The sequence below is a fragment of the Cataglyphis hispanica genome, chromosome 5 (genome assembly GCF_021464435.1).
Source record: "Cataglyphis hispanica isolate Lineage 1 chromosome 5, ULB_Chis1_1.0, whole genome shotgun sequence".
Lineage (NCBI taxonomy): Eukaryota > Metazoa > Arthropoda > Insecta > Hymenoptera > Formicidae > Cataglyphis > Cataglyphis hispanica.
Window position 1 is genome coordinate 6,182,234 of NC_065958.1, and position 26,071 is coordinate 6,208,304.

At 35.0% G+C, this 26,071-nt stretch overlaps 1 protein-coding gene across 1 annotated transcript in view; it reads left to right on the plus strand.

Annotated features, from left to right (window-relative positions):
* Positions 1-4,389: 4,389 nt before the first annotated feature.
* LOC126849955 (uncharacterized) overlaps positions 4,390-26,071 on the plus strand; it is a 131,678-nt gene continuing 109,996 nt past the window's right edge. The window contains exons 1-3 of the mRNA XM_050592433.1: positions 4,390-4,457; positions 7,375-7,920; positions 13,253-13,447. Coding sequence (XP_050448390.1) covers positions 13,441-13,447 — 7 coding nt within the window. The 5' untranslated portion in view covers positions 4,390-4,457; positions 7,375-7,920; positions 13,253-13,440. The remainder of the gene's footprint in view (positions 4,458-7,374; positions 7,921-13,252; positions 13,448-26,071) is intronic.

The window sequence follows — 26,071 nt, forward strand, 5'->3', positions numbered from 1 at the left end:
AAAAATATTTTACCTCATAATTTCTACATTTTTTTTTTATATTTATGTATGCATGAAGGAAGAAAATAGAGGGAAAATAATAATTACTATTAATATGCAATAAATAATAATAATAATTTTTTTATGATAATATAGAATTGCCTCGATGGAGATACATTCTTTTTAATGATTTTGTTTTTATTAATTTCTTTTTTTGATTATTTCATTCCTCAAATCCGAAGCAATAAAACGTATAATATATTTAAAGAATAAAAAATGTTTGCATTATAAAAATAATTATATTGATATTTATAAATGTCGGAAAGTGAGAGAGTATGCTTCCATAAAAATTGCTGCAAGTGAAAGCCAAATTAAATTTGGAACAAATTTTGATATAATATTGACACTCGTTACTAAAACTATTCGATGAAAGAAACATACGTGGCCGTTAGCGGTATCGAGAGACAATGAAATTACTGTTACTCGTAGCAACTAGTTTGGCTCTTTGAGGTGCAAATTGGTGCATCTAACCAACACGTTGACCAATATGGTTTCATAGTCAGATCGATAGTACACTGCAACTATATAGCAATGAAGACATTCTCGCGACAGGCTAGGAAGATTCAAAGGATTAAATGGTATTTAGAGGGGCTCGATAGTTTATCCGTTCAATGGATTTACATTCTATCAATTGATGAAAGTAATGTGTATATTCTAGAATTACGTCTTAATGAAAGCAATATATAAGATAAGCAGTTTATCTAAAAGATCGGAAATTATTGTAATATTAATATAGGAACTTTTTATATTTGAGATTGTAAAAGGTAAAAAAGATTTATTTGCAATTTCTTGTTTGCAATCATATATGTATTTATTTTATGAAGAAAATAAAAATGATAACATTTAATTTTATCATTTAAAAAGATCGGTTTGATTAAATTTTAATGTTTGAATTTGTTATCATTTACATTGGATTACGTATTTATAACGTAACGAATCTGTCGCAGCGTGTTACGAGAATACGTGCATTAATCTTTGTATTTTCAATTTTTCTATTGGAAACGTTACGGATTGTATTATTTCGCGAGCAAAACAAAATTATTTTGCAAGCTTTATCATTCTATCTTCGCAAATAGATAAAAAAGGTAGCGTCGTGTGTTTAGTCAGCAATCTGTTTCCCAAATGGCCAATTTTATCGTGTTTATTCACTGAAATCTAATAGGCGAGTGTATTAATTAATTATCCATCGTTTATAAAGGGGGAACTCTATCCGATAGTCATCCGCTAATAAAGCAGGTGAAGCTCGACGCGTTTTCACGTGATCTCATTTAAATTCAACTACACGTTCGATAGCTCGATTTATTCGCTCGATTGGTCTCGTGATAATTTATTCATTATGCGGATTATTTGTCCAATTACGTGTATTCAAAATATCATTCGTCAAACGTAAAGTTAAAAACAGCCGGACGAGTAAGAAAATTTTTTCACTTTTCACATTGACATTAGAGAGACATTATATATTTATGTACGCCAAAAATATTTAAAGTTTAAAGCAATGTATATTTATTCGCGCATAAAAGCTGTATTAATAAGCATTAATACAACAGAGAGAAACACACATTTTAAATATAATCGAGCGAGATAAAAAGAGCGGCAACGCGAACACATATATTATATTATACGATACCGCGAAAGTGCACAAGGCACGAGCTTTAAGCTGCCGTGCACTTTGGAGACTGAAAGTGAAATTTTTCGCTTCTTTCACACCGCCACAGTGCGAGATTGCATCGGGCGATGCATTTAGCGGAAGGTTGCCACTAGGGTTGCTGCGCGACAAGAGATTTGGCTTCGTTTTCCACCTCTCCCTTTTTTTCGCTCCATTTCGTCACCACTTTAGCGGTAACGAAACGTATTAAGTCGGGAAATGAAGGTCGTAAGGTGCCGGGGCAGCTTTTAGCCGCGGCAATCACACTCGGCCGGAAGTTTCGCGCTCAGTTCTTCGAGCAGTTGAACGCGCGAGTGTGGAACTTTGTCTCGCAATAACGCCACCTGTCAATCTTTCCGAGCGAAGTGCCTCCAGTGCTCATTCCGCAGAAACTGTTGTATCAATATATATATATATAAGGAAGAAAATTATTTTCTCACTTTTGTTTCAAGGACTCGATGCAGGAGCGATCTGAATTGCACAACGTTCGCAATTAGCTTATATGTATATATATTTGCAAAAATGGAATTAAAAAGATAGAATTGAATGATGAAAAAATCATTATTTAAAGTAAATTTGAAGAAATATTATTTCCATAATATTAAAACTAGCTTAAACTAGCTTTTGTAACTCTGTTACTATATTATTGTTACACCTTAAAAGTCAGAAGGCAGAGAAAAAAACATCGATTATACCGATTTTTATTACTTTTTTATTAATTTGCAAAATATAAATCAAAAAATAGCCTTCTTGCAATCTTACCGCACAGCTCATAACGGTGCGGTAATGATAGCTTGACACGAAAAGCCCGCATTGCTTTCTGATCACGTCATTACTTGCAATGATCGCTTGACACGAAAAGCCCCAGATTAATCCCTTATCGTGAGCATCTAACGATGCTCTAGCTAGTGCACGTTTCTTCTTAAAAAATTATTTCTTACAATTTTTTGATATTCCTTTATGTAATATAACTTATATAGTGTTGCATCATTAGTTATATTTTATTTCTTGAACACGGACAAATGGATATTAATTCGATATTTTCATAAATAAAAGTACACTTGCCAATATAGAATCATTTATTAACGAATCATTTTAGAGCGTTTATCTTTTTGTTTTTTAGTTTAGCCTACATCATGAATGTTATATTCGGCAAATTCGGTGAAAATCTCTCTCGATGAAACCCCCGTCGAAAGTTTGGAGCCGAGGATACGCGGACGCACGTGGTTTTAATCGATTAATAAACGGCACCAGCTCGCACCTGTGTCGCGGTAATTAAAGAGAGGGTAAGGGATTTCCGGTATACGAGCATTTGTTCTTTGTTGTTGCGGCGCGTTCATAACATTTTGCGTAAACGCTTTTAATGCACGGCCAATTTGAACGAGGACGAAACTCGGCGCGAAATTATTTATCGGAACGTAATGTTTTGCTGAATGGCGAAATGTAATTTTAATGTCGAATTAACGAGGCTTTCGTCACGATTTTTTCGACGTCTCTCGTATTTTCTATATTCGATATTGTCGAGGAATAGGGCGATATTATTGGTTTTACGATATAACAAAATATCTTTGAAATACCTGAAATTTTATAAATTATTCATATAAATTATGATATATGAGAGGAGGCCACAAAATACATGTGTGATTAAATCAACATTTTTCTCAGCGCGATACATTTAAACGAGTCACTCGGGATATCATCGCGGTCGGTTGGAGCTCTTTTTTTTTTTCATGCGGTCACACACAAGGCGCACCTCTTGATACATATTAATTCTATCACTTTCGCATGCGGCGTGCGATTCTGCGGACGATCTCGCGGCCGGGGGCCCCCGGTCACTATATCCCACACCGTGGGATTTCGGTCTGCTAAGCATGTTGACAACGTGTAGCAGCGCGCGTTGGATGCTGCGGCCTGCGAACCGCGCGCACTGATCAATATGGAGGGGACGCTTGGGGGTCGAGGGCCGAGAGCGGGGATAGGGGTTAGTTTCAGGGGATGCTTCGGCGAGAGGGCTTGCGTCGGCGGCGGCGGCGGTGGCGGCGGCGACGGCGGCGGTGATGGTGATGGTGGTGGTGGTGGTGGCGGCGGCGGTGGTGGTCCCGGCGACGACGACATCGGCTACGTCGAAGGTCGATTTGCTGATGGTAGTGATGGTGGTGGTGGTGGTGGTGGTGGTGGCGGTGGTGGAGGCAGAATGTGAGAACCGCGAAAGGAGAAACGAGCTCTCGCGGCCTTACCGCGCGCAGCTTTAGAGTCAGAGAAAGAGAGAGAGAGAGAGAGAGGGACAGAGAGAGTGTACGTACGTGGTGAGAGACGGCTCAGTACGTACCGCGACGTGGACGCGTCTGTACCGCGCACACCCCGGCCCTGACTCTATCCTTAACTGGGTCAACCCCTCGCACGGGATCCTCTGTGCATTAGCCCCATGAGGGAGAGGAGACCTCGGCAGTAGCAGCGCGCCCGCGGCCAAAGAACACTGCCGTAGAGGTGTCCCCGTTTCTCCTCGCCTTTTTCCGTTGCTCTCGGAAAAGCGCGAATTGCCTGTTCGTATAACTTAAAGTACGGTATTTGTGCTCTCTCGAATCGTTTATCGAGTCGACTTTGTAGCAAAAAAATTCTTATTTTAGGATTCAATCGCGTCGTAAAACTCTCACTTTGCATTTAAGCAGATAATCGAAGGGTGGGTGGGAGAGAAGGGGACAGTAGTTTTTAAGAGATACGTAAAATTTTCGACGATTTGATTGATAATCCATAAGTAGATCTGCAGTGAAAGGTTCGTATATCGGAATAGCTTGGCGAATATAATTTATGGATTAAATCTAATTAGCATGAGTTTTCATATAATAAGCCCTTTTCTCTCGGAGACAAGCTTCATCGACAGGTTTGACAGCTCGCTTGACAACACTTCGTGTCTTGCTTGATCTCGTCGATCATTGTTATATCATAGTGCGTAGGCAGATCGCACGAAGTAATCGCCCTACTTAAGGTCTCCCTTTTTAACGCAGTTCCTCTGCGATCTCGATCGGGAAATGATTTATCAGTGATAGTGCGGCGATCGTACGAAACGTGTGGGCGAAGTTTGAAGTGACGTGTCTGCGGGATCGCAGTCCGCTCACGAGTGCTTGCATTACAATTTTGCGTTCTGACGTCTGTCGTTCGGCGACACGCTCGTTGGCGCTACACTCTCACTCGTCGCAACCAGGTCAAGTGTGCCCGCACCACCACCGTTGACCTTCACGGATGCGGCATTCGGGATCTTTTTACCTCCTCGCCAACATTAACCACCGTAATAACGTGCCGTTTTACCAGTGACCTCAAAATTTCAGGCGCAGTCACCCTTACGATAATTGATTACTGTGTTCATTAAGGTTCCTTTCAATTTTAATGGCTATTTCTCCATTGTTAATAATAACTCGTGGATTTTACAAAATTACGGATACTTATAATTCCATAGACAATGGCTAGAAAATAGATCATTTAATTAATTTTTAACAGCATAATTTGCGAAGTGATTTATTACAAAATTTTTTGCGCAATCTCCAAAGTTTCATCGTGTTTATTCATATTTTGTTGCTAGAATTATTTAAGACTCTTTTTCGCGTATTTGTATTTATTCCGCTTTCACAAGTGTTACTCTTTAAATTTCTAAGGCATACAAAATCGCAGGAATCCGTGCTGCAAGAAACCTAACGTCGACGTTATAAATAGCACTTACCGAGTCGTAACATCGCGATATGCTTGAAAAATTCACGTTGTCTCTTCGGTTTTCTCCGTCGGTGCTTTCGAGACATATCGCAGAGCAGTCTCTTTCCCTCTACTATTTTAATCTCTTCCGAAAAATAAGCAGTATGGCTCTTTCTTTACGCGGTCTCGAAGGATCTCTCGCTTCTGAATGTGACGTCGCGGTTCGAAGGACCTGACGGATGTTTCAAAACCGCGCTATACATTCAAGTTTTAGGATCGCGCGACTGTATTTCCGACGGGAGCATCCAGGATATTTCCGCGCTCGTTTCTAGAGAGTAATCATCTCTGGAGAGATATGCCTCCGGATAAGGGGATACGTGTCGGGTCAGATCGCTCGTCTCCGTGCAAAGTTCCGTTCATCCTGCTGCAAGCGCGAATCCTTCGATCCACTTGGAGTAGCGACGTTCGCCCGGGATATTCTCGGAGGATAGGAGCGATAATCCGTTCCTAAAGAGAGGATCTTTTTAGTAGCGCGAGTCACGGCTTACGGCGACAGTACGATGTAGCGCGATAAAGCGCGCTGCTATTAAGAAATTCTTGATTTGTTGAGAACGGTGAGGTGACCTGGTTGTTAATTGCGCGATAAAATTTGAAAGCTCGTTAAATGTTTTTCGCAATTTTCGAGCGATACACGCTCCGGATGCTCTATTCAACGCGAACGTACATAAAGGCCGTATTAATGAGAGAGGATGCGAGAACCATCTGTGCTTGATGGACGTATTAATGTATTCACGCTTAAATACGTGGAATTCAAAGGCACATTGTACTCATATGCGTGAAAGCTTTTCTTTGAATAAATAAACAAGTATTTTTTCTATTTTTTTTTTATTTTTGGAAGACTAAATGTGCGTGTGTCGCGTGTTTCTTAATATATTTATCTGAATATTGTGTGATATACGATTGTGTGTATCGTGTTAAAGAAAATTTCATTATATTCAGATCGCACAATATTTCATCTTAATATATAATTAGATCGCGTTCAAATTATTCTCATTTTCGTTAATTCTATTTCGCGTACGATTAATATCAGACATCCATCAGGTGCTTTTATGCGTTCCGGAAACGTAAACGCGATTGAGCGATGTTGTATCATATATGCGAACAAAATACATGCACGCAATCGACGTGTGCCGATCGGGGATGTTGGTCTTTATGGTCGAGTCTGGCATTTCTTTCAGACGGCAATATGAGTCCACTTGTCTGCCGTCGATCAAAGAGGTATCCCCGTGAATTCGACGAGAGTTTTCCTTTGAACTTTCAATCGTTTCGAGAACACCTTGCTTCTCGTGTTGTTGAAAACAACAATTGTAATTCTCGCTTGTGTTTCAAGATAATATATATATATATATATATATATATATATATATATATATATATATCAGCCGTATTCTCGCGCTTCCATCAATACCTCTGAATATTGAATATTAACTTCTGAGTATGAAAGATATGGGGCGATCATGATTGTTCAGGCATTTTATTCATCATTGCCATTCTCGTGTGTCAGTTCTATCGATAATTCTGCAAATTATATTTAAAAGATAAATATGTTTGGCCGGTATTTTCCATTAATCTGTGAATATATAATGATCGTAAATACTTTCATTTTATATTATGAATATTTCATATGATTATTTGTTTAAATAATATCCAACATTTTATTATATATGTCACATGTTCCATCAAGTTTACCTGCATCAGAGAGAGAGAGAGAGAGAGAGAGAGAGAGAGAGAGAGATTTCGCGAATATTTTTTATCATCGATATTTTTTGCTTCGGAACGTATCGGAAATATAATATCATACACGATCGGCGAGGACGAGCGTCGCATTTCGATGCGTTCGCGATCTTTAATAATAAACTTGTCGACGTGGTTCGTGATTGTTATTGAAATCGATAGTTATTAAGGGCGACCATTTTATTAATACGTCCCTATTACTTTTCACGTAGCAACTGTCGCACGGTGGGAAGGCTAAGAGATCGAATGAGAGCGTGAGAGCGTGATCGGAATAAAACAGCAAGAGAGAACATCGTCAGAAAGAATTAAAGAGGTACGCAGACGTTGGCGTGTCTCGAGAGAGGACAATTCCCAATATCCCGTTAATAGATAGTGGAGGATAATGCACGGTGATAAAGGATAACTCAGTATGTCCCGGGATAATATCTTTTGCGAAGGGTCTCTTCGATTCTCGCGAGCATCTTGCGACGCGATAAAACCGATAACGTACGTGGGATAATTGAGAGACTCTTAGAAGTTCCAGTGTTTTCCGCATTCCAGTTTTTTCCGTATCCTTGGAAATCACAAGCGCGGGGGAAAGTTGTGAGGATATTAATTTTGAGGACGATTCCTGCGAATCTTTCGAACAATTTCACGTGCTCGGACTGGTTTTGCAAATTTCAGTGACATGCTATTCGAGATTAGCAGCAGCGATCCAAGTGCGATACCTCCGAAGAATTCTATCGCGGGACTTTCTGGATCATCGAGGATCATCGAGGGTAATTTTTGTACATGTGTTAAAAATAATATGTGTTTTAGAATTATTATTTAATTAGATTAATTAGATTAATTTAATTTAATTTAATTAGATTAATTAGAATTATTATTTAGAGTTTAGGACGTTATGAAAAATCAGGGGTTTATCAATAATAGATTTTCTCTTAATGGAACTATACGGAAAGATTAACGCGCAAGAATATTCTTCGCAAAGACGGATTGTATCGTAAATTTTTAACTTTGCGGCACTGAATGTACAATACTTATTCGAGAAACCAATGTATAAATTTTTATTTCCTTTGCCTTTCCGCTCGGAGAAACTTCGTGTTCGGCATAATTTAAGAAAGCCACGATCTCTCCTTAAATGAGAATGTATAGTGCAACATAAGTAGATGTAGCACAACATGCATAACATCTAGGTGAATTTTACAATTTTCACAAATTTCACATAATTTAATTAAAAAATTTTCACATAATTAATTAAAAGATGTAAGAATCAATGCTTTATTATAATATATTTCTAATATACTTTTAATATTTTTATTTTTATTATTTTATTTTTATTATTATTAATATTTTATTTTTGTATTTCACATTTGTTCACGTTTCTAAGAAAAGCTTGACAATCATTAATTTCACCAGGTCAATTTTAGGTTTATATTTCAAAATAAAAAAATTAATCTAAAAATTATTTTAATATGCCATTTTTCACGTTCTTTGAGCGCTCTGTTAAGAACTTGATCTGCCTGTGCGCATCAACTATATCTATAAATCTGGAACGAAGAGATGCCGCGCGACTTTTCAACGAGTTCGATTGCTCGGCGGAAAGTCTCGGGAATTTGTGTGACATTCGGCGAACGTTGATTTTCGCGATGACGTACGTATTCGCGCAGCGCGATAAGTATCGCGGATGCGAGGAAACCGGAAATTCCCTCAATCTGTGATCCCGCATCGATCCCCTTTATTCCCTCTTTCCGAACGGATCCGCTTCCGCATCCACCGCCGTTGCGTTGCGTCCGCTATTCTTCCGCGCGCATTTTTGCATTCTCTTCCATCAAGCCTTTTATTTCTTCCGCTCTTGCATTGCTTATATCTGTCATCATTGTTGTTGGAAAGTAACGATCCAGCGATGTGTTGCACGATAGACGGCAAGATCGATTTACTCACGTCAAGTTTGATCAATATTTAAAAATTTACTCGTTCGTTTTAACTATTTTTAAATATTAAAAATAGTTTTAAATATTTTTTTTTTATTTTTTCATAATGTATAGTTTTCATGTGCATTATGAATATTTTTATATATATTATATTAATATTTTTTATATTAAAATTTTGCAGTGTTATATTCACAAGTATGCAAATGACACAAGGTTATTCCAGTTAATATAAAAAATGTACCTCTCTTTACAATATTTTTATCATATATTTAATGATAAAAATGGGCAAATATTATATTTTTAATACTTTTACAATTTATACACACTGTATATGCTTTTATATATATATAATATTATTTCTCTTTCTTCGTATGTTATCTGTATTACGGTGAAAAAGAACGTACTATCTGGTACATGAAAATTTTATCTACAAGCTTAGCCATTTGTTTCACCATCAATTTGCTTTTTCTCTTCAGTTTTATTATTTGTCTTGCGCTTTTCTTCTATCGGTCTTCTTTTCTTTCTTTTTCTCTTCTTTCTTGTACTTTCATCTGAAAATATTCATGGGAGCAAGAAGAGCAAGAGAAGTTATTGTATACTGTGTGTGTGTGTGTGTGTGTTTGTATGTGTGTGTACGTGTGTGAAATACTTTACTGGAATCAGCCCCGTTGATCCTTTTACTATCGGTTCGATAAGTTTCGAACTTTTGCACTTTTGTCGTGAAAATTTCTTCTCTGCCGTTTCTAGAAACCATACTTGAAAATACATCCTTACATCATTACATTTGAAAATGAGTTCATGACACTCTCATAAAGAGAGAAGATGATTCTTCAAATCTTCGTTGAATGAGATTTATTTAAAAACAAACATTTGGAAAATTATTATTAATCAAATATGTTATATTTTGTTAATTTGTCTCTCATTTTAGAGAAATATTTAAATATAAGATGTTGAAGTAAGAAACAATTCTCTAGAAGACAATTTTTATTCATGTAGAGCTCAGGAGGTTTTTTTTTATTTCTTTTTCTTACATTTTACAATCTACATTATCTGCAAAGAAAATCTTTGACAAGAAAAATATGATTGCGAGTCTGGCTTCGTGTCTGAAAATATTTGTCAAATTTCTTCTTTCTCCTCCTCGTTTAAACATCTATACGAACTCTAAGAAAAAGGCCAAAGGCATACGCTACAAACAATTGTAAGATTCTCAAAGATCATTACCGTTGATCCTTTTATTTCTTTTATTTCGATAAATCGCGAGCTTTGGCAGATTCGCCGCGAAATTTCTCCACAATCGCTACTGTAAATCTTTCGAAGTTTTACTTTTTTTTTTTTTTGGGTCACATTGCGATAAGAACAATAATGGCACGGGAGTCGTGTTTGCTCGGATTCTGTAGGATATCGTTTCTTTTTTTTGTTACTTCAAAATACTGTTGCCACGCAAAAGAAAGTCGATACGAGGTGGAGAGTCATCCCTCCTCTTTCTTTCTTTTGAATTCGATAAATTTCAAACATTTTTAGTACGTAAAACTTCTTTACTAGCGTGTGCGCATAAATCCTTTCGACTTTCCTTGATTCGCGCAGGCTTGATCTCTCTTTGAAATAACATCGCGGTTACATGTCGAGGCGCCGTTTACCACTTATTACAGCTTCTTCCACAGCGCAGAATTCTGCTTACGTCAGACGAAAGGTGCTGCTGATCTTTTTTTTTCTTTTTTATTTTCCTCACATCTAAAGTGTTTTCGTCGAGCGTGCAGTTTCGTTCTTGACGAAAACTTCTCCTCAACAACTCCGCATTTGGTTTGCTCGATAAATCTCGAACGCTCGAGCGATAATCCATAAATCTCACGTCGGCAAACTCTCGTCTGTCAACTTTTCGACGTCTTGACCGCAACATCGACGTCTCTGTCTTGCTCGCGACCTTTCCTTCTTCATTCCGGTGCTTTTGCTTGCGCTTTGCTCCGTCTCCCGGGTGAAAATATTTTTATGGGGGCAGGAAAGAAGAGGGGGTAGAAGTTTTCGGGCGCGTGCACCGGCGTCGTCGCCGTTTCGCTCTTGTAACTATCAGTCCGATAAATCTTCAACTTTGGGAGAAGCCGCCATGTTCTATAAATTTGCCAACCCGTTTTCCGTGAACTCTCATCGTCGCACGACTTTTCCATGCTTTGACCGTTGTCCTGTCTATTGTACGATAACGCTGTTCCGAGTTTATAAACGCATCTCTTATGGAGTCTCGCACGATCCCTCGATGTCTTTTTCTTTTTTTTCTTTCGTTTATCTCTTCTTACCTAATCCATCCTAGTCCTATTATCGGGATATGCGCGTCGTATCTCTTAATCGAATATCACGTATTGGCCAGTTTTCATCTCATTTTTTTTTTTTTGCCGATCGACTGCCGAATCTAGCTTACTTCGCAGTTTTCGCCGTTCTGTTCTGCGCGACAAAATTTCTTCTGGCGTAAATACGCCACGACAGCACAATAGAAACGATGCAACCGAACTTTGTCGTCTGCGATCCTCATAACAAGCCGTTCTTCCACTCTCTACAACACGAAACGTGCCGACGTTTGCGGATGTAAACTTGAAAAAAGTTTGCACATTCTGTTTTATGTATACGGGCTGCATGCGCGGCGAGTAGCCGTCAGATTTGTTTACAATGCACTTTGCATTGTCGATGAATATACGCGTAAACATAAAGAGCGACCATATAAATAAATGTTAAACAAAATTTACGGTATCATCGTCACGATGTTATAGATGTTTTTCTTTACGATTCTCTTTCCTTGTGCCTTATAAAGGGGCGCGCTAAATTCGATAACGCTATTCTGCTAAAGTTGCTCGGCCGCGTTCGATTTTATCTTCGCCATTGCCTTTCGAAAAGCGGAATTCGAGAACAGTATCCCAATTTACGAGGCGGCTTTACATGCCGGCGGAAAACTCGAAAATGACTCGACGTAATCCTCGTAAATTTCGCGAAGCACCGCCGAAAAAGGAAAACAAAGGGGGAATCTCGATGGAGTTCTCTTCCTCTGCCTACTTATCAGTGGCAGACGCTACCGTCTCCCGAGGGGCAAATTTTTCTCTCCGCGGACAAAGAGTAAAATTTTTACGAGCCTCTTGGCTGTCGGAAAAATCGAATAAACTCCCCGACTTAGATTGGTAATTAGATGAATTGAAATCATGATATTTACGAGTATATCATCTATACAGGATATCTCTATGCTATTTTACGGAGTTATAAAATTTTATATAACAATGTAAAATAATTAGAAAATTATTCTCTTCTTTAGACTGTAAGATGAATTAAATAGTTTGGAGGAAATTTTTACAATATCGACTATTTTATTCGTGTATGCACATATAATCGATACAAATAAATATTTGAAAGAATAATTTTTTAATTTTGGAGGTACAGTAATAATATTTGAAAATTTTCTAAATTTTATTGTATAATATATAAATGCATATCATTTCATTCGCGATTAAATATTATCAAGTATACTATTTTTGAAGCAGTGCTTATCGCTTTTAACCTCGATTTCCACGCTACGATACGACACGCACATATCACAAGAGACCATGCTCTCTCTTGCAATTTTACCTTATATATATATATATATATATGATTGCAATTTGACATTTAGAAAAGTTCATAATTTTAGTAACATGTCGCTGTTGATGTCAAACGAAAACGATATAGATTATAAGTAGACTATAGAGGAATCTAAATGGAATTTAATAGAATTTAGTAAAATTTAAATAGAGAACTATTCTAAGTAGTAAAACATATATGCACAATGCACACAATATTAAATATTATTAAACTATAAATGTACATTAATAATTTTAAAATTTGTTGTATTATTTTGTTTTGCTGGGCTTAAATGCTATTCAACTCAAACTATAACAATAAAGTTGTAGTAACATTTATTATTAAACTTTTCTTATATATAAGAGAGATGTGTGTGTGTATACATTTTCAACGTTATAATATATATATTATATTTAAAAATTTATTTGTAAATAAAAGTTTATATTGTTTCCAGCAACTTTATGTTATTATTCACTTTCCAAACATATTACAGTTTCTGAATTTGTGCTTTAATAGTAGTATTTTATCGCATTATAATTTTAATCTCTATTAATTTTCTAATCATAATTTATATTATTGCTTGCAGAAAGTGCCGAAATATATTTGTGAAGCTCGTGGTTCGCTCGTCGTTCATCTTTCTCCGCATCTTTCATGTTGAAAGTAAAATTTCGGTATCACGAAATTACCTCTTGGACACATTGAGAGCGTAGTGCTCGTATAAAGAAGAATAAACCATAAAAGGAGCATCGAGGGAAGGTGCGAACATCACTCGGCATGAAGGGTAAGTCTATTTGCATGCATATCTTAAAATCTTTTTTTATCATTCCAATCATACACAACCTGCAATATATCACAGCTGCGATCGTTTGTTGAAATTTGCTATTACGATGCGAACAAATATTACAAATTTTGTTCTCAATGAAGTATTTCAAGTATATCAAGTGTGCTTCGATTTTTTCGGAAATTAAATTTTATTTATATATATAGGAAGGGTTTTATAAGAACATTAAGTATATACCTGCTATTAAAAACGAAATTTTTGACTATCAATAAGAATGATTTATTAGATTCCCCAAAATGTATTTTTTTTTTTTGGAGACAGATGCTTGACAGTCGAGTAGCGAGACAAGTAATCAAAAACAAAAGCGCACTTGAGTATTTTGTCGATGTAACCGCGCCCCAGGGATGTGTGAATGTAAAACACAATAAACGATGCGTACGTACATATGCGCGTTCACTTCGTTGCTTTATGAACAGTCGGTTTGATGAATTACATTGAATGACGATTTATTTCTCATGCAAATAAATTTTGTGGCGCGCGATTTAATAACGTCGATAAAAATACTTCTCTGCGCACGGCATTGCGATATGGTATTGTTAAATTCGTTGCGTGTGAATTGCTGTTGATGGAACATATGCCAGATTTTAATCGCGTATAATAGTTATAGAGCGCGCTATTTTTTTGAAATTTTATTTTCTGCCGAATTATCTTTGCTCTCTATTCGAAAAAAGAATTCATAACGCGTGTACGTAATAAAAGTATCGATTGTAATTTAAATCATTGTTGTTTGAATCTCCATTTTATATTTTAATATCTGTTATTCAAACGTTTTATTACTCAAACAGATTGTTTTATGGTGCAACATCTCTTCTTCTATCGAAACAGGAATATTTCAAGCAATGTTTACTTTCTAAACTCGAAGCTTTGCTTTCTGACTCGCATTCGAGGCATTATTATAGATGGAGGGTTTAGATGGTTAAAGAATTTACAAAAATAATAAAACTAAACTTAAAAATATATATTAAATAATATGCGTGATTTGAAAAAAATTATTAATTTTTTAAAAATATCTAGTTTTTTTTTTAATTAATCCTGTCAGATAATATCGTTTGATTATTCGATTACCTGAAAATTTGTTTATTTTCAACCATGTATCATTGTATCATTTGATTAATTTGGATAACGGTTTTACCTGGTACTGATTGCAAAATAGTATCCGCAATAATATCATATTACTTAATTGACAAAATTATATTTTACGCGCTACCGAGATGCCAATCAAAATGCAAATTCGTGATCAGCAACATCGCGATGAGTATGATTTCACATGGTTGCATGGTTAGTAAATTACACTCTTTGATGGTTCTCGGAAGTATGTATCAAAGTCCCCGGCGGCAGTTCCTTGAAAATTTCCGGAATTTCGCGTTGGTCCTGCGAAAAGCGAATCCAGCGGCGAGCATTACGCGGCCGTAGAGTAACAGCTGTTTTGCATAATCTAATTAGCCGGCGGCGTACAGAATTAAACTCAACATTTTACTGAAAATCGCAATCTTTAACCGCGTACTTTTTTTTTATTATGATTACTCTTACTTGATTATAAGATAAATTAAAAATCTGATCGATTTTTTATAATCTGCAATGCTATTCGACAATCTGTAGAGATCGTTCGTTGGATCCTCAATTAAGAAGCGGGCGAGTGACTTGTCATTCATTATTCATAAACCGTAATCCAACCGTAAGCCTCGTTCAGTAGGCTTTATTAAAACCTCAATTCGTGCCAGCACGAACATTAATTAGCAAAATGCCGTCTATGCTTCTCAGAGAGAAGTCAACATTTAAACAAATCAAAAATTTGATATGCGTGATAGGTCAAAAATAAATAATACATTAACCAAATTCTCAATGTGTTAAAGAAAAATAAATACTTTCTTTGGAATTATTCATTTGGAAATTAAATTATTTCTGCTTGGAAAAAAAATTATTGGTAACTCAAATACTTCGTTATATTACAAAATTACTTTACAATAATAGAAGCCAACTAAATCGTTGATCAATAATCAAATTGTTAAACGTGCTACGATAACGGAGTATTTCATTCGATCACATTCATTTGCGTGTGGCGTATCTTCGGAGCATGCTGAATAATCGAATATGAAGTAATTGGCGCGATCCAAGTCGCGTCCCGGCGCGTGCTAATCGAATCTTGTCTCTGCCTGTTATAATTAAAGTCTTGCGTGCTCAATTGGCCGTGTGGTACATTCGCAATATTCGATAGGCTCGCCATTAAATGACAAAATAACGGAGTTTCTGTTAACGGTTACATTTTTTCGAGTAATTAAAATGCTTTTGTATTGAAATATTAAAAACCAAATCGCCAATATTATTATAAAATTATTAAATATCTATAATACATTAGGCAATTTGTTTAAAAGAAAATGTTGTAACATACAAATTTGATAAAATAGAATTTTGGTAAAAATATTTTATTGCATGAAATTAAATTTTAAAATTATTACAATAATTATATTGTGATAGCTATTTTAATTAAACTTTATAAAATTTGACATTATCTTAAAATGTTTTTAATTAGTCGAAAAAACGTAAAATATAAGAAATTTATTAATTTTTAGATGCAAAAGTATGTGTAAATGCGCCGCTATGTATGTCAGAATAGCTTTTAGTTCCTTCAATCGGGCGTAGCTTGATGCGAAGTGCAAATGCCTGTGAGACTAATCCCACGATTAACTGTCATCCTTATATGACGGTTATTTGTATGCGCGTGTGTATATATTGTCGACGCAAATGATATATCGCGATTGCAAATCCAATACTGAATTATTCCGGTGATACAATTTAGGACTGGGTCGTGTAACACAGCTCGCATCCATCGCCCGTATATCATTTAGCCTGTTTTTCTATCTCAATGTCAACGTCTGTAAACTGTAAACTCCAGTTAATGTTTATTCGAGAGTTGGCTAATTGCGTGCGTAGAGTGAGATGGATGTTTATTGATACTCGTCAGATCTTTTTTCGCTTTCTCACTTTTTGTAAAAATTAAAACATAAATTAAAACGACAGCGCCACGCGATAATATAATATATTGGTGAAATGCGATTAGCAGAAGCCCAAATTGTATGAATATGAAATTAATTTAAAACGATAAATTAAATTCAATAATAATTATGTGGACGGTAAACTATATCAACAATAAAGTTGATTATGTATAATGAAATTACATATTTTTCTAACATCCGTTATCAAATTGCATTGCGTTCAATGCGTGTCATTGCTTCGAACGTTAGTGTCACAAACTCGATAATAAATTATTCTTGATAATTTACGGCAGTCCATACTGCTCGCATGGACGATAAATTGTTTCCGTTGTTTTTGCAGCATAATATAAACGGCGGTACGCGCATGAATTTACATCACGTTTTAATTACGTCTTCCCATGACGAATATTTTGCACGAAGCAGTGCGAATGTTCCGCAAATATTTGTCTCGCCGGCTTTTAAATGCGCGGGTATGATTGCGCAAAATTTTCAGCAAAAAAGGCTCTTTGCATAAACTGCGCAGTTGCGTGCCGACCGTGTTACGATTGCATACGAAGTGCATTTTAAAGGCAGGTGTCGGAAGTGTTTTAAAGTTTTAAAACTGCATTATTGCGCGTAATAAACAAATTTTTCTCATCGCCATTTCTATTGCTTTGCCTTTAATTATCTGAAATGTAAAATGTAATTTTTACAATGTTGTTTGCTCGCTAAGAAAGAAAGTCTCGTTCACGCAAAATATCTTTTTAAATTTACTTTGCATTTACACAACTCGAGTTTCTTTTCTACAATTATTTACAATTTTAATCCTATAATTATTTCTCTTATCTCTCATTTTTCTGCTAATATCTTAATATTATATATTTAATGCCTTTATACGATATGTTTAATTATTATACATATATTTAATTCTCATATGTATATCAGTATTACAGTATTTTTGTATTAATTATGATTCTAAATAACTTATAATTAAGTTTTATCAATCTTATTTATTTTTTATTATTTCTAAATAAGAAATGTCTAAATAGAATTTAAATTACTACGAAAGATAAATCGGTTTTAGCGCAAGTACAGAAATATCATTATTTTCAATATTGTTCTTAAACTGTTCAGTATAGTTCTTAAACTGTCTTGATGGAATGAGTCGGCGGGCATTGACGGAAAAGAAGCGTCTGACAGAGACAGATGTAAGTGATCAATTTTTATTTTAGAGATAATTAAATTACCGCTGGTTTTTAATATATCTTATATTAGTTCGAGATTCTCATTCGTCAAATTATGACATTACAAGTAGAATGACGCGATAATTTCAATTTCAATAGAATTCAATATCGATGTTTCGATTTATAGAATTTTTCGTAAAACTCTTGATGTAATTCTCATTTTGAGTTGGCAGACATTAATCGAGGTAATTTCAACGTTTGAATTATTATCGTTACAATTACAGAGTATATTCTTCTCGAGATCATTTCTTTGTTCGTCTCATGTTCCAGATAAAATCTTATAAAAATAAACGAATTAATACAACGAATAGAGACTTGAAAAACAACATACACACTAGTCTCAGGGGGATACTATACGCAAAGCCTCTCATTATTAACAAGAAGTGAGATTTTAAGTTATGCAATAACTTCGTTCCGCCGTAGGCAACTCTGGTTGTAGGAGAGCTTCCGTAACTTTCTGTATTACTCAAACTTCTCTCTATCGTACTTTAAATGCTTCCTTGAAGGAAGACGTTTTAAGAACTGCGCCGCGGATTCCGGACAGGGTTGTCAATTAAGATTTCAGAATGAACTCTTTTCGTGCAACCTAAAGTGCAATTACGATACGATAATTAGATAAGAAGAACGCGGAATATATATACGTGGCTTAATTAACAAAATGTTAATGGGAAATGTTTTGACAGCATTTACGATAAAGTTCTTGCCGCGCAATTATATCGCGTGATTATTATCAAGTGAAACATAATATCGTCTCATTATACACGAAAACTTTATCCAGAATCTCTGGTAGATTATTGAAATTTTAGAAATCTTATTAATTGCTTCAACGAAACTTCTAACGATGAGAACTGTATTTAATTTAATAAATACGCCATCTAAGTTCCGGAATAATCGAGAGGACTTTAAGCTCTCTGAAAGTAAACGGGAAGGAGATAACGAGGGAGGAAGTCGGTCGTAGCAGGTGTTAATGGGAAGGATAATCCTTTAGTTTTATCCTACAAAATCCTTGCCTGTGTCTTGGTGTTAATTATGTTATCCACGTCAGCCAGATGTAGTACTCGTACCAGTCTGGGACTAATTTGAGAATTCTTAAAAACTTTTGACGTTACGTTCTAACATACCATTTCATTTTAATTAATGATATTAATTACGGAGTTAAATTTCTATGTGCGCCGTAGAGTTGGATGTGCTTTAGGATTGCTTCGTGACCTTCTTGCCTACGTTCTAGATCCTAGCCGTCATGAAATGCGCCCTACTTATACTTCCTTCCGCGATCAAAATGCTAATAAACGCGACCAACATTCTCGCGATCGTAAAATCAAATTGATGTTAAGTTGTAAATAGTCAATCGTATTGAGCATCAAAATTTGAATTCGTGGATGATTATATCAAAAAAGGAAAAATTATGCTTTAAATTTAAATATTGAAAACATACTTACCATTATGCTTTTAAACATTAAGCCGCAAATTAAACCCGAAGACGAGAATGTATATAAAACATAAATAAAGTTATTTATAACAATATAATAATTAAACTTTAATTTAATTGGCTAATTTTTAGCCAATAAAAAAATATGATAATATAAAGTAAAATATATGCAATTAAACAAAATTTAGAGACTTTGTGAGTTTTTCTTTTTATAATAATATGATTAATATTACATATCTAATTATCTTTTTCGATCAGCTTTAAGATTTTACTATTATTACAGTGTCTTAAATAGATATAACGCTAAAGTTAACACATAAATATATTATTTGCTATGTATAATCTTCTGAAGATACTTAGTTTATTTTTATTGCGATCTCTCTTTTCTAATTTTATATCTTTTTTGTCTTATTTTTATACTATACTTTTGTTCGTCTTTTCAGATAAACTGAATCCATCTCTTTTTCATTTCTTTAAATTTCTGCTTCCCTATTTTTTGCAATTATTTACGCCAATTATTTTAATTATTTACATGTTATTTATTTTTTTTTGCATGATATGATAAAATGAATGATGTAGAATAGTCGTTGTAAATTCTTCGTGCTTCTGTTGCAATCATAATTTCTATCCTCTTTCATTTTTTATTTCATCTATCTTCAAGTCATGCTTTTCCTCATAAGGTGTTAATTAGCTGAATCAGCGATCGCATTTATTGTTACAGGTCGATTGGTGTGTGTATGTGTGTGTTACTTTTTTTTTTTAAGAGCTCTCTTTACCGACGTGTTTTACCGTGCGACGGTGCTTTATTAAGCTCCATTCGTGACTAGTTTTTATTTCGTTTTCCGTGGGATTTTTCGTCTCTATCCGCAGCGACAGCAGCGAGGCGCCCGTTCACGATGCCGCGAAAAATTTCTCGCTCAGAAAATTGACCAAAGTTCCGACTAAATGCGCGAAAAAATTGGTGAATTGTCGAGTTGATAAAACGGAAAATATCTCTGCATTCAGCGTCTTTGAAAACAAGATTTACGAGCTTTAAAGTGAGATAAGATAAAGCGATGCAAAAAATAAAAAAAGTATGTTTTGCAGAATATAAAATATAAACGTGCGAAAGAGAGAACATAAATGTCTTCTTCAAAATCAAGATAATAAAAATGATAGTATGATATATTCAATGGCATGCTAAATGCGATTTTTCTTACGAGATAAAACGTAAAGCAAATGCGATGGCAATACTTTATAATTTAATTCAGCAAATTGTATGGCAATTAAAGACGAGTTTCTTTTTGAAAATGTATTTTACGATGGATTACTTTGTGATTGCAGCAATATATTTAAAAATATGTGATGAATAGTGAAGCAGAAATTTTAAAGTACAGACGTACTTTTCACTTGCCGCTTTCATGGCATTTCGATAGTTCAAACGATAGATCGAGTCCTTTTACTTGCGTTCAGCGTCTCGGGGGACATTTCGAGTAAGCTTTCCAATTGCTCGATTCGTTTCCGTCAATAGCCATGAATGTATTCTATAATTCGGCTGTGACATCATTGTGAAAAAATACCAGATGACAGATTGCAGATTGCAGATTGGATGTTGTTACTTAAAAATTGCGCGTACAAATTGTGTCGCTAATAACTCATTTGTGAATAGGTAGATATTACAAATTGCGAATAGACAGTGTTTTAGTCGCGGTTTATATTTCATAAAAAAAGCTTTATTAATATTATATAAAAATACAATAAAATAATGAATTATTTTATATTCAAAGACAATAAGACATAATTAAAATAAAAAGGCAAAATTAATAATCAATAAAAAAAGTGTATTATAAAATAATACAAATAAATAAATAAAATAGATGACGCTTATTTTTCTGAATTTTTTATCTTTGTCAAAGATTTGCATTAAAATAGAAGCAGAATGCGCTTATTATTGTATATCTCCCATTAAATATTGATAGATTCACTAATTTGACCTGATTGTGTTATATTGCGAATCAAATAATAATATGTCAGAGGGAAATAATGTATCAAGAGTCCAGTTTGGTTATATTATTTTCTGTTAGAATTATTATTATTGCATATTCTACCATTTTCAGGATTTTTACGTTATATAAAAAAAAAAGAGAAATAGTTTTGATTGATTCGTCAATAATTGAAAAATACAGGAAGCATGAATTTATACGAGTATATTTATGATATAAATTGTGAAAAATTCACACTCTTAATTGTATTGCATTTGATGTTGTCAGTATATTTTTCCAACAACATCATGCAGACAATGAAATTATTTGAATGCACGTGCATATCACACATAATACAAGTTTCATTTTTTTTTTCAATAAATAAACTGTCTGATACTTTTTCTGCAGGACTCGATATCGTAGTCAGTGATACTGATCTGATTATGCAACTGTTATATTCTATAATTTCATAATTCTATAATTAATATTTTACTAAAACATAAATAACTTAATGTACGCTTCTATTTTTAGAATTAAATGCATTATACAATTAAAATTATGGTCAAATCGATAAATCACTGACAATATCGCCGTAATACAGCCATCGTAACCTACGGTACGATCTATCATTGCACTCTTCACAAGATGATATATTGCTCGACGGTATTCTCTACTCGAGTGCATTTTTTGCTATCGTTTCTCTTTTCCTAGCATCGTCGCGCATTAATGGTGCATCGAGTTTCTTAAGTTCCGTAGGATTTTCGCGGATTTGATTCGAGAAAAAAGTCTTTTATTTTCTTTCTGATTTTTTATCGGTTTCTTTATTTCCTTTGTGACGGATTAATTTTTATATGACGAGATTTACAATTATGTAAGTTTATTATCGTTCTCATTATCAATACTTTGTCTAAAACTTTCTGTAACTTTGAAATATTTTTCGTACAACCATTTGATTTCGTATAATTGCACATGGGATGTCTTTAATATGTAAAATTTCTATTTATGATATTTGATAACGCAGAGAATATTGTTTTATATAACTTGTTTATTGTCACGATCGTTAAAGATTATTGTGATGGTTTTTCCAACGTGCGAATAACACGATATAAAACGAGATTTTGCCGAGATACTAATCCCACACTAATAATGAAAATTGCATTTTGAGCGCAAAATGAAGAGATCAGCACATTGTACGAGATGCAAATTGTTTCAACAACTCTGTTCTGTTAGTTACGGTGATAATAATATACGTATTAAATTTAGATGCATATTATAATTATTTTTATCTACCACACCATTTACCCGATTGCAAAAGAGATTTTTTTTTAAACTTTTTGATAATTAATTTTTTATTCGCATAAGTACTTATAGTATATATTTAGTTTACATATCTCATAATCACAAACATATATGTAATTTTGCTCTTCCAGTTGGAAAAGGCACAAGGTATAACCAATGTTTCATTAATTCCAGAGGATATTTACGCTTGGCGTAAAACATGCGTCTGTCTCCATCAAAATAATTTGTATGACCAAACATATTTCTTTTTCAAAAATTTAGCATCGGGACGAAGCAGCGGTTGTGACGGTTCTATCGTTTCCACCAGAGATTATCCTTTAATCGTGCGAACTAATGCGGCTTTATTGCGTGTGCGAATTACAGATAATGCATGCTTATGCGCCATTTGTGTGGAAATTCATAGAATTTTACGTTAATACAAGCGTGCTTTACGTCGGTAAATTCATGAAAAATTATGCTGGATAGTTTTCGATAGAGAAATCATCGTTCATTTAAATGGGATATTTATCCTTTGAATGCGCGAGCGAATGATGACATCGATATTTTCTCGGTTTTATTACGAATATATTTTTTCCGTCCCTTTGACAATAGATTTTTATGGCCTTTGAGAAAAAGTTGAATAGTTCTTTTTATCTTAAAAATTTCTTTTTATATGTTTTTTTTAGTGCATTGATTCCATTTCAATTTGACTTAATCATTGCAATATAAAATCATCATTGCACAGAAAATAGAAACGATCTTTTTATGAATTAGAAGATATTTTAGTTAGAAAAAATTAATTAGCTTTCGATTATTCGCAAATATGATATGTGTAAAATACGTTTGTTCTATATTTTTAACTTATTTTTAGACGAGAGATCCCCGATTTCTTTATTTCATTACTTTTTGGATCCTGTTATATCTTGTATATATTTTTTCACTATAATACATCGATACAAATAATTTGCTCTATATTTTTTCTTGAAACTTTTTATATTATTTATTCGATTTTTCGCCTTTATGCTTGTCGCGTGCTTAAATATTTCGCAGAAGGAAGTGACGATGCCACGCGAATGACTTGCCGTAAAGTCATTCGGTAGCCAATAAATTTCTTGTCCCTCCTTCACCGCGTCCGTCTTTGCAGTCGCGACTGCACGATCTCACATAAAACGATGGAACGACGCTTTCGAAAACGTGGTGGAGAACGAGGATGGTAGTCTCTCCCTACAGCCCGGACAAATTGGCTGTGGCCGCGGTAAGCACAGTCGCGACAAATAGGTGTTGTTTACTTATGTAGGTCGACAAACAAAATAGGTGTCTTGCTCTTAGCCGGTCGTTGAAAACGCTTGGAATCCGCAAACTGCTGACGATATACCCCGTATCTCCCATGAAATCAGCTTCCTATGCATTAATTTTCTATTACGCCGACAAGAAAGTTTAATTCACAAGAAATATTGATGCTAAGGGCTTTGAAATGAGTTTTGGTCAATTAATTTTTTTCATCTAACAATAAATATATTTTTTATTTTTAAAGATAAACTAAATTGTATCAGAAAGTGAGAAATGAATTTTAAAAAAGATTGGAACATATATATACAGCGTAATGTTGACAATCGGATCAGATTACAGTAGATCCGCCCGGCTTTGGTCAGACGGGCCGATTAAGACTATCCGTTACTACTGCAAAACGAGTTCTAAATCGAACGATGGAACAGGATTGTTATTAAATCATTAATATATTTCATTATAAATTTTGCAATGTTTGAAATAATTTCATTAATAATTTCATTTGATAGAATTTTTATAACGAACGCTAATAATTGATTCCATAAATATCTATCGTGATACATTAGTATTTGATGTGCTGTGTATTAAGCGATTATATTTATTATGAGTTACAAAACTCTTTCTTCTTTTCGGTATTCCGGTAATGTTGATCGAGCAATACAGATTACGTTTGTACACACGGGACACCCTATAGTATCGTTGGCAGTGTCGCGGAGAAGTAGAAATGGTTGGGAGTCGCTCGAGTCTGGTAACAGCGGGAAATAGTCAAGGATCTCTTGGTCGGTGGTTGCAGTACGTAGGTTGATCGGTGGAGTGCAGTGCGGATCCATAAGTCATGAGGTTCAACACGTTCAACCGGCTTTTCAACAAGACGTACAAGCGAGTAGACGAGGAAGAAGCCGCGACGAGAGAAGGAGTGTTTGCTCGTGACTCGCATCATCCTCTCTCTTACCACCATTTTCTCCCGTCCCACTTGTCGTCGGTTACACCCCGCGGGTTACTACTCGTGCGACTTCAATTACGAGGCCGATCACCTGCTCGTCCTCGTTTACACCATCGTCCGCTCTCCGCCAAACACATTTCGCAATTGTTTTTACGTGCACCATGGTTTGATCTCGATCTCATTGCAGTACATAAAATTGAGACATTCAAAATATCGATGATAAAAGAATTATCAAAATATTAGCTAAATTAGAGTTCTTAATTAATATTCATTTCTTAAAATTTTAATTATGTTTAATTATGAAGAGAGACCACAGGTTAAACTAAATTACATTAAATAAATTATGAAATTCTAATAAAAACATAAAATGATGCATACAAGACAATTTAAAAGTTTAATTTTTAACGGGCTTTCAATTAATTTTATCGTGAGCTGTCAAACAAACAATGGAGTTATCAAAACTCCCAGCCCACTGCCTTGTCAATACGTCCAGCAAGCAATTGCTATTCCCATTAGCTTTATGGGTTTCGGTGGTGATTATTGAGGCGTGATTCGCCGATAGCGAATACGTATCTATGTGTCCGTATCTCCGTGTCTCTGTTTTCTGGATAGCGCGCTTTACCTGATTCAATTACAATTGCACGTCCGTCGAAACGGGTAGACGGAGCGTCTACGCGAAGTCTCGCTTGGTTCTTGCTTTTATTTGCCACAGAGAGTTACGGTTAATTGAGAACTATATAGTATTCTTCGTCCGTGGCGAAACAATTTACCTGGCCGAAGATATAGGCACACACACAGGTATAGTTACACACGTCAGCTTTCGTTTTTGGTCACCGTTTTCTATTTTCACGACGGTGCAACGTCGTCGTCTGATACGCTTAGAGACGAGAAGGTAACATGAACTATTACGAGAGTAATTTTGTTGGACTAAATTCTCTCTCTTATTTTTCTTTCACAGAAGTCGCGTGTAATCGACAAGCAGGCAACTAGAACGGACTCGTGTCAGATAAAAATTGTATCCTTTCGGAAATTTTAGCAATGCAAGTAATTACGCCTGCAATTTCGTTGACAATTAAGTGATAAGAGTCAACAATATACATTCGCATTGTATGTAAATTATTCTTGCAATTAGATTGATTGCGGCAGTTTGTTGTTGATCCTTTAGACGAATGAATGTTATCTCGGTACTTCAATTTGTAGATCGTAATTACTCCACGGAAACGAATTCAGAACTTTGTAGATGTTAAAGCTTTTATCTCGCTCGACTTCGTGTTTCTCCGTTAATTGAAAATTATGTTGGTTCCACATCTCGTTATATATTACCACTGCGAGACTTTCGATGATAAACAATCTGAAAATCTATATGACGTCTCGTGCGCGCATTATTTTGTTTCTTGCAATGATTTGCATTAAATGAAATCAAATATCCAGGAAATGCAATTTTATAGGA